General features: G+C 38.4%; 2 protein-coding genes across 3 annotated transcripts; one reads left to right on the top strand and one right to left on the bottom strand.

Moving 5' to 3' along the window:
- Window positions 1-929: 929 nt before the first annotated feature.
- Window positions 930-2,945, top strand: LOC125204752 (uncharacterized protein PF3D7_1120000-like). Of its 2 annotated transcripts, XM_048103478.1 has the most exons (3): window positions 930-1,630; window positions 1,685-2,056; window positions 2,487-2,945. In XM_048103478.1, exons 1-3 carry the CDS (start codon window positions 977-979, stop codon window positions 2,760-2,762), a joined length of 1,302 nt encoding a protein of 433 aa, XP_047959435.1. In that variant the 5' UTR covers window positions 930-976; the 3' UTR covers window positions 2,763-2,945. The 2 variants fall into 2 exon arrangements, with proteins under 2 accessions (XP_047959435.1, XP_047959434.1); XM_048103477.1 differs by having other exon boundaries at window positions 930-2,056.
- A 105-nt stretch (window positions 2,946-3,050) lies between these two features.
- LOC125204750 (transmembrane 9 superfamily member 1-like) lies at window positions 3,051-7,411 on the bottom strand. Its single transcript, XM_048103476.1, has 12 exons — window positions 7,075-7,411; window positions 6,520-6,712; window positions 6,327-6,431; window positions 6,197-6,214; window positions 6,014-6,108; window positions 5,765-5,917; window positions 5,401-5,535; window positions 5,090-5,256; window positions 4,586-4,680; window positions 4,112-4,485; window positions 3,503-3,776; window positions 3,051-3,418 (listed from the first exon to the last, which is right to left on the bottom strand). Exons 1-12 carry the CDS (start codon window positions 7,147-7,149, stop codon window positions 3,351-3,353), a joined length of 1,752 nt encoding a protein of 583 aa, XP_047959433.1. The 5' UTR covers window positions 7,150-7,411; the 3' UTR covers window positions 3,051-3,350.
- Window positions 7,412-10,467: the final 3,056 nt, after the last annotated feature.

The raw sequence follows: 10,467 nt of genomic DNA on the forward strand, positions 1-10,467 counted from the left end.
TTTTATTATATAAATAATATATAAAATTAAGTCTCACATTTCATTACATCTCTTAAAATCCGTATCCGATCAAAGTGGAACAATCTTTGTGGGACAGAGGGAGTAGGGGTGGGAATACGGATATCGGGTATTGGATTTACTCGTACCCGACCCGATATCCGCCGGATTTTGGATACCCAATATCCAATTTTATGGGATTGGGATTGGGTATTGAAATATAAGATAAATCGGGTATTGGATAACCCGAATGGATATTGGGTATTACCCGAATATCTAATTTATTATTTTAAGCATATTTTAAATTAGATTTAGTCATTTTGCATTAAATAATCTTATACTTTAAAATAAAAGTGATCCATTTTTTTTGGTTTATACTACAAAATAAATGAAACATTAAAGACATTAGTCAATTTAGATATTTCTATATTTCCATTAATATATAAAATTCAATTTTTTTTATTAGTTATTAACATATGTAAAGAGTCGGGTATTTGGGTACCCGATACGTCGGGTATGGATACCCGGGGCGGGTAGTGGAGTACCCGAAAATATATCGGGATGGATTTTAGATAGACATATTGGTGATTTTTGGATTTGGATACCCGGTTTTTTTGGATCGGGTATCCATGGATATCCATATTTTTACCCGTCCGAGGGAGTATACATTTACCATTTCATTCATTTTTATCCCATCGTTTATAAATTATGCCCTTGAATTCATCATAAAATTCAGTCAAAACATATTTTACTTAATGAAGCGAATCGATAACCGCTACAAACCGCCGTACAACCAACCGGCGCCGACAGAAATGGATAACACTTAAAACACAAAAAACTGCCGCGTAGGTTTCTGCAACAACATGCACAACGCCACGTGTACGAAATTCCCAACTTTTCCTCGCCAATTCAAACCGATCAATATATCAATCAATCAACAAAACTAGAAGAATTCGTCTGCGGAAATCAGACAAGAAGAATGAATTTTCTTGCATTATGTCTTGTGTTAGTGTTAACCTCGGTAGCAACCGCACAAATCCCTAAACCGAGAGAAGAAGATGTGATTGTGAAGGAAGGCCGCAGAGTGGTGGTGGTCGAGTACGAGAAAGACGACGGCAACACCAAGGTTTTGATCTCTCCGCAGGACAAACCTGATGATAATTTTGTGAAGAAAGCGAAGGAGGCTTCCTCTTCTGTTGTTGATGAAATCGGTGATTTAGTTGGAAAAATCAAAGATGATGAGAATGTTCAGAGCAAATTCCGGCCTCGAGAGCTCGTTTGCGACGCCTACGGCAAGTGCAAGCACAAGCTCGCCTCGGCCTTGGGGAAAACGGCCGAGGCTGCAGAGGAGGTGAAGGAGAAGTTTCTAGAAGGCAAGGAGGCTGCGGAGGGGGCCGCGGAGAAGGTTAAAGAGAAGTTTCTAGAAGGGAAGGAGAAGGCTGAAGGGGCAGCGGAGGGAGTGAAAGAGAAGTTTCTAGAAGGGAAGGAGAAGGCGGAGGGGGTAGAGGAAAAAGTGAAAGAGAAGTTTCTAGAAGGTAAGGAGAAGGTGAAAGAGATGCTTCTAGAAGGTAAGGAGAAGGCGGAGGAGGCGGAGGAGGAGGTGAAAGAGAAGCTTCTAGAAGGTAAGGGGAAGGTGGAAGGGGCGGAGGAGGAGGTGAAAGAGAAGCTTCTAGAAGGTAAGGGGAAGGTGGAAGGGGTGAAAGAGAAGTTTCTAGAAGGAAAGGGGAAGGGTGGGAAGGGATTGAGGGAGAGGGTGGGGGCCGTGGTGGGGGTGGTGCATATGATGGGTTTTGCGGTGGCGTATGGGATGTGCGTGTGGATGACGTTTGCATCGAGCTACGTGCTGGCGGGGGCGGTGCCGAGGCGGCAGTTTGCGGTGGTGCAAAGCAAGATGTATCCAGTGTATTTTAAGGGGATGGGGTGTGGTGTGGGGATGGCTTTGTTGGGGCATTTGGCGGGGCGGGGGAGGGAGGAGGCGGTGTTGCAAGGGATGAACCTCGCGGCGGCGTTGGGGATGATCTTGGTGAATTTGATGTGGCTGGAGCCTCAAGCAACTAAGGTTTGTCACATTGTTATATTTGATTTGTTTGGTTATATGTGGTTAGTTTGATTATTTCTTAATTGATATGTGGTTGTCTTGAGTTGGACTGTTGAGAATTATTTAGGTGTAAGGAGCCCTATATACGTGGTTCTACAATAAGATTGAGTTTTGCATATACCACAACTCTTAGCTTTGTTTAAGTACAAACAACATTTAATTTTGATGTTAAAATGATGTTTATATGTGATCCTAATTAGATCACAACTCTTAGCTTTGTTTAAGTACAAACAACATTTAATTTTGATGTTAAAATGATGTTTATATGTGATCCTAATTAGATCATATGTGTGAACCACATCCATCAAAATGAGTTTTAGTTGCACTGTTGGATCATGTGTGGACCACATCCATCAAAATGAGTTTTGGTTGCATTTTTTAAATGGTCCAGGTGATGCTTGAAAAAATGAAGAAGGACAAGGAAGAAGGCTCCAGAAAGGAGGCAGACGTGGTCGAACCAATCAGGAAGGCCAGCGACTCTGCGGGTGAGACAGCAGGCAGAGGCCCGACTAGTGAAGAAGCAGCGGCTACGTCTGAAATAATCCATTTGAGCCGAACTCTGGAGAGGCTGAACTCATATTCATCTTTCCTCGATGCCCTAACTCTCATGTTGCTGACCTGGCACCTTGTGTACCTTGGGCAGCGTCTGAACGCGCCGACATGCTGATGTGTTGCTCGTGGCCGTGACTTGTGACTTGCACAGTTATGTTTGAATTGCTGATGTTTACTTTTGTAGATGGGAGTGTAAAAGATAGCTAGAATGTTAAATATGTGTAGTCATGTTTGTATACAAGTATATTAAGCATAGATTTGTACCACAAATCGGGCAATATTTTGGTTGATGTGGATCTATTATGACCATGTGAAAAAACCCAATTTAAATAACATCAAACCTTATGAAATGAAACATAAACATATCATTGAGAATGGTTTTCAACACTGTCAAATCAAAATCTCAATGAAAATGATGCTTCTTAATGAAATGGTTAGCCAGCCCTCAGTTACCAAGTATAGTTCTTTTGACATTGAACAAGTGTCTACATTAATAGAAATGAGAGAGTAGTATAAATGGCATATGCCACCAAAAATTATACAATCTACAAACATTTTATAGTAGTAGAAGAAGGACAAAACTCTCACCTACCCATTCATCCCCTGCTGCAAAAAATCCCCCAACTTCCTCCACAACTGTTGAATTCTCATTATCTCCGGTTTCGCATAAACTAATGTACGTGTAGCTGTATATAGCCAGAGCTCAGTCACACTTGATGTTTCTGTAGATTCTCCTCACAAACAGATTCGAGCCCAGATATCCGACAGCACCTGAGATACGCAATCTGATTAGCAAACGAGGGTCGTTGTTGTGTGTGTGCGCGGGGAAGCGCAGTGCAGGGGAGGGGAACTTACCACATAGTATTCCTAGACCGAGGCAGAACATCAATGTGTATCCGAAGTAGAAGCTGGTTTGGAAGAAACCGGACATCTTCGTCTTGACATAGTAGTAGTATACGGAATAGACAAAGACGTAGAGAGCAGTGGATGCGGCGGAGAAGAACGAAGTCCATTGCCAGTGATAGTTCTCGGCGTTCAGTAGGAAATAAGTCCCCACAATTGTTACACAGACGGTGACAATGATCAGTATCACAAATACGAGCAGCATGAAGCCATACACATAATAGACCTGCCAGTGGCAAACCAGATTAGGATGGTTACAGCAGTAGATAGACAGCGACATACATAACCAAACAAGATGATTATTGATCCCATTATATCAGACAAGTAAATGAATTATAGCTGAAACCTTGAAAGAGAGGCATTATATAGCAGAAATTTAATCTCAACAACTCCTTCCTGGCAATTATAGCCTTATAGGTTGACAGAGAAACTAAGGATTGAAAAGCCGAGTGAAATGACCTCAGGACACATACCAGAAAGAAAATAATGGATCTAGACAGATAGTTCTTCACAATTCTCAGGAAGAGATACCAGCTAACGACACTCAATGTATGGATATACCTTGTAATTCCAGAAGGAAGTGAAGACGAAATACATTTCAATGAAAATGCTTCCGAAGGGCAGTAGACCTCCCATTAGAGAGATGATAGAAGGTGTGAGATACCACTTCTTCTCTGGAATTGGACGAGGGATTGTCTTAACTCGGCAAGGATTGTTAGGAGCACCACTCCAGTTTCTTCCAACAACAGTTCCAAGAAGTGCCAGAGGAAAAGAAATAAATGCCCATATGACAAAAACAACGACCATGGTACCAAAGGGAATAGCCGCTAGAGAACCATAGAATATGGCAACCGTGTTCAATATCAGACCAATGCCAAAACACAAGAATGGGAAAAGTGATGCTGTGAGGATCATGGACTTTATCCAACTTTTACCTAACATAGCCAACCATAATAATATGTTAATCACATAAAGTTATTGGAAAACGACGAATATGTTTATTTTTGCTAGGAAGAGGTTAAAGTGATGACATACCACCATGGCGGGAATACATGCCACCACTCACATAACCAGCAATAAATGAAGTAAATGCGTAGCATACAATAAATGTGGTGACAATTGCTCCTCTCCTGAAACACATAACAATATAAAAAAGTTACTTACAGTGAGACAGCGCGTTTTGGGGCACCAGGAGCTCCTAAGGGCATTAAGGAACAACAAATGGACAAACTAACAGAATTAAGACCTAATTATGAAGTCATGCAAAAGAAATTATGTAAACAAAGGACATGAACTTCAAATGCATTAAGAAACGGAATTTGTGCATAAGTACTGAAGCATAAAACCACATTATTTAAATTGTGTTTTCTGGATCCTCTCTATGTCCCGAAGCATAGATGCCAAATATTCCAATCCAAACCATGCTTTTCTAAGACCCTGGGTCCTTCCTTGCATAATTTGATTCAACAGGTTAAGTTAATCAGCTGGCTTCATTACAGTGCACTAATATTAAGCAAGCTATATGTGGTACTCACATACCCTATGTACAACATTCCGACAATTGCTAATATGATGACAAGAAGCACAAGTGTTGATAGCTGGGCACCAGTGCCAACAACTGCTGAAAGTAGAGCCAGACTTTGGGTAGGGCGAAACACATCACCATGAACAAGTTTCCAACCCGATTCTTCATTTACATCCCGTTCCTATGGATCAAAAGGTACAGGACATGAATTAGATTAATTAAAATAACCTTTAACAGATTCCTAATACATTTAAAGCACATGCGTTGCACGAGCTGTACACTATTACCAAATACTGTTAAAAGACATGTAAATAGATAATATTACCAGTGACTCCAGATCATCATCTTCCCGTGCATATTTAGCATAGTCGTTCCGGAGAGTGCGCATTAATATCATTGAGACCAACCCAGTAAGAAAAATTACCATCATAAAAGAATTGAAGACAGAGAACCAGTGAATCTGCAAATCACAACTCTTCTATTAGGTGATGATGACAGAAATAGTTTAATGCAAATAGTCACTGAACCACTAATTCAAAGTAACTTAACAGTAACTTAACCCTTATTATCATAATCTTTTGAGACAATTTTATATGGAGTAAAATGTGAAACTTCCCAATGACATCCCGGATAAATAAAAGGTACAAAAGGAAACATCTCAGAAAAACTTGCAGACTTTAAGCAATCACCTGGTGCTCAAAGAAAGGGTAGTCCAGATAGACATCAAAACGACGTGCAAATGAAATATTGGTTGGAACCCATTTAACAGAGTATGTCATTTCCAATACTCGACCCTCTTCAAGTGGCTGAGCATTTTCTTGGGTAAGATTTACATGAATGATCTGCAAACAGAAGTATCAGTCACAGGAATGAAGAAGCTAGTTAATCTTGCAGAAAAAGAATAATACATGTGTAGAAAAAACAGAAAAGGAGTCTACCTGGTTCTCATTGTAGTTAATCACAAGATTCTTGTGCGTTAAGAGCACATGTCTGTTATCATGGGTTCTGTCAGGGAGCGCCTCACCAACAAAACCTTGATGAAAGAAATGGCCAATCATTCACAATCGTACATAATCCCTTGCATGTAAAATTCATATAAATACAAAGAGCACACAGCATACCCCATAACGGCAAATCATCTGATCAAATGAGCCACCCGTACATGCAGAAAACTCAAGTTAGAAAGGGACCAGATCTTAAGAAAGCTCAATAATTCTGTAGTGTTAAAGGCAATAATCATGACAGGCATACCCATAAAAAACTCAAACCAGTATGAATTATCGATTGCATCCTTAAACTTTTTAACGTTCGTGGCTTCCAGCTCAATTTCGCAAATTGAGGTTTTCTCCACATCTCCTGTGGAAGGATAAACACAGTGTAACAGCTAAAGTGCACATGCGGAAAAATGAAAAACTAAAGGGAAATGCCATAACTGAAATATTACTCTTAAATTTTATTTCAATTTGGCTATCGATAAGCTCATTCCCTCCAAGCACCTCCCCAAGGCCACCCCACTTATGACCCGGCTTGCCCTTTGGGTGGCAAAACGGGAGACTGTAATAGTTGTAGGTTTCTTGAGGATTGTTATAAGGGCCAACCTTGTTTACCCATAAGGTAACAGCTTCACCATCCTGATACTGCAGATTACATAGAAATGTCTCCCAAAATCAGAACTCAAAATGCAAGAGATGCTATTTGCACTAGATTATCATAATAGAGAAATCAATTCCTATAATAGATCTTGAAATGCCCACTAAAAATGTAAAAAAAAAACTAAATACTTTTTCCATTCAGACACAAAGGACTAAAATCCAAAGCATCATCTACACTAATTGAATGCTACAGATATCACATTTCATGGTGAGTTACACTCTTATCATTCAAACGGACAACATTACAGCAAAAAAAAAACGCACAGAGAGTAATCTAATGAAATCAAATCAAACAATATATTAAAGCATAAATAAAGTTGAAATGGCTTCATTAGCAATTCAATCACCTTGCCCAGAGATGAGGCGACGAAGAACGCGAACGACAATACGAAGACGAAGAACAATCTGACGGCGGAGCTCATCGCCTCCAGATCTAAATCAAGAAAACCTTAAAAAATAAAATTTGGATCGAAATGCAGAAATTCTTCTCAACCCCACTTGATTCGATTTCCCGGAATTTCAGATCTCAAGAGAAAAGCATCAGCGAACGTTCGATTTGTGTCAAAAACCTCAGGTCTTCGTTGGATCCAATCTACCAGCTTGATATTTGAGAGCAATTTCAGAGATTTTAGGGATCGAGAAAGAAAATTGGGGAAATATTGGGTTTATGTTTCACACTGTGGGTGTGCGGAGTATTATCACAACTTGAATGGAATAAACTATACAATATAAAATTGCATTTATTTCTTGTATTTTTCGTATATATGTTATTTTGTTAATTAGTTCAAAATTGGTACAATCAAAATTTATAAAAATGTATACTACGTCGATTACACAAGTTTTAATAAAATGGGTAAAAATATTGAAGATATATTACTAAAATTGATTTAAATATTGTTAGGTAAGAATTTAAATTATTTTACGAGTAAAGGCCGAAATTGGTCTTGAATATATGATCATTTTATGATTTTGGTCCTAAACTTTATCTTTTTTATTTTTTGGTCCTGCACATTTCAAATCGGATCACAATAAAACCTAACGGTCAACGGGTTTAATCCAGATTTTGACCAAATTAGACTTTTAATTATGATTTTTTACTCCCTAATTAATTCCCTAATTATTGTAGTAAATAATCACATATAAAACAAATTTATACAATTAGTTGGAAAATAATCAGCAATCAATGGAAAAGCGGAAATCGAGATTCCGGCTGATCAAGAGGTACGTGCGATTCGTGGCGGCATTCCTGTCGCCGCGGTGCCGGCGCCGGAGGATCTCCGGCGAGATTTTCCCGCAGCCTCCGTATTCGTATTCAGGGAATATTCGGGTTAGAAAGGGGGGAGCGTGATGAGGGGGCGGAGGGGCGAATTCTCGGCGCCGGCGTCGATGAGGACCTCGCCGGGGAACAGCGGGCTGCTGGTGGCGAGCGGCGCCGCCACTCCGACGGGCAAGAGCGACATCACGATGGAAGAGCTGCAGGCGGCGATCGCTCAGTGGAAGATAAAAGCAAGATGCAACCATAATTTTAATCTATTAGTATTTTTTTAATCTATTATTATAGGGATTAATTAAATTGAATTTTGTGTAGTTTAAATTTAGTGTAAAAATTGTTACAGAGAAAATAAAAAAGAATGCGATGTTTTAGTAATAAAAAATGAGTTTATTTGCTAACTAGTACTAAAAAAGAAGTCCAAGTTTTATGATTTTACTAGTATCACCCACGTGCGATATTCGACCCATTTTCTTTTATTTGAACTTATTTTATACTGTAAAATATTTTATAAATTCATAAAAATATTATTGTATGAAATCTGAAATCATAAATATATAAAATAAAAAACAATTATTAAAAAATATAAAATCAAACAAAAAAAAAATAACACATATACCGAATGAGAAACAATATTATTATATCAAATTCTAAACTCATATAACCAAATAAGTTTATAAACTAAAAATTGCACACAAATCACATATCGTTTAAATCACTTTAATATCTATACTACAAAAGATCAAATATAATATATATTAGAAGATAGTCAAATCGATCAAAATCATCAACAAAAATATAGCAAAATAGCATGGAATATACAACCGATATGCATGCATTTAGCCGGAAAAAAAATAAATAAATAAAAATTGGTTGGATACCCTAGTATGCAAAAACACCATATACACTGATGTGCTACGTCACCTTTTATCAACTATCTGGAGACGAAGAGGCAGAACGTTGATCTACTACTCTTGGACACTTTCGGTTTTCCCATGGCTGCAATCTGCTCCAAGCATCTGAGGGCGAGTTTAGCAGCCTTGAACAAATACCGGCCTTGTAGTCGCTCATCCATGATGCGGATCAGTTTCTGTATCACGGATGGAAGGGGTTTCATGCAGTACACCATGTTCTGATATATATGACCGGTGTATGTCATGGCCTCTCAAGCCTGTCAGCAGCTCCAACCGCACCACGCCAAACCCATACACGTTGCACTTCTCATTTAGATGTCCTAAATGTTAAAAGAAAGCAACTAACCTAATTGCAGCCAGTTCAGGAGAATATACAGATATACAAAATGTAGGAATGCATATATACTGTATGAAGCATTCAGAAAAGCCATTTCATTTGCGGCTCCTATCGCCATTTGGAGTGTTGCATTCCCTCCGGAAGGCTTCAGCTTCACTAACCACAAATCCGATATTTTTGCATTGAAATTCAACAAAAGAAAATAGAAATGCTATCAATGACATGCTAAAGATTTCTCTATCTAATGTATTGAGGGAGGAAACATAAAAAAAACTACACTTATGATGAAAAGATATTAACTAACTGCTGGTGCATGTAACAATAAATAAGCTTAACTTATTTGCAATAGTTGAAACAAAATAAAGAAAGAGAAGGAAATCTAAGTCTAGCACCATAAATAACACTAACAATCTTACCCCGTCAAGAAGAATGTTTGAGGCCTTAAAGTCTCGATATTTGCTGTCTGAAGCATTCAGAAAAGCCAGTCCCTTTGCAACTCCTATCCCTATTTTGAGTCTTGTATCCCATGGCAATGGCTCTGTAGAAGCATTTCCTGCATGTTAAAAATGGGCCAGATTAGTATTCTCAGTCGGGCTCTCTCTTAGAGTTAGAAAACCAATTAGGTTTTGTTTATATGTTGTTGTGCAACATTACCACTAACTATACCACTTATCTACTAATTATGGAAATTAAATAACCAAACACTTAATCACACGTTTTATATATTTTTAATCATTTAATATCTATTTTTAATGGCCATTTTTCTAAATATCCCTAAAATTCCTCTTATTTTCCTAAACACCCCCAAAACTCTCCATTTATATATTGTATACATTAACAATTCATCACATTTTATCATCCAAAGTTCAATCCTTGTTGCGGTAAAATCTGGACTATTTTTCCTGTCAAATATTGTTTTCTCCTTGCTATATGGGAAAATCCCTAGTTAATAGTACTAGTTAGGTAGCTAGTTGAGACGTTGACATGAATACTTAACTAACAAAAAATTACCAAACTTTTGCTTTGCATTAAATGGTTTTAGATCATAAATTTGTCAACTTAGCACAATGCCAGCATTAAGTCCTTTATTCCTCTATGGAAGACTGGCCATTGGCCTGAGTCCAATGTAGCTTAGAGCATCCACAATAGGAGGACACTTTCTCCTGAACACTTTTCTTTTTTGTCCATAGCCACTTCTGATTTGTCCACGGCCACAAAA

This window comes from Salvia hispanica, chromosome 2 (genome assembly GCF_023119035.1).
Source record: "Salvia hispanica cultivar TCC Black 2014 chromosome 2, UniMelb_Shisp_WGS_1.0, whole genome shotgun sequence".
Classification (NCBI taxonomy): Eukaryota; Viridiplantae; Streptophyta; class Magnoliopsida; order Lamiales; family Lamiaceae; genus Salvia; species Salvia hispanica.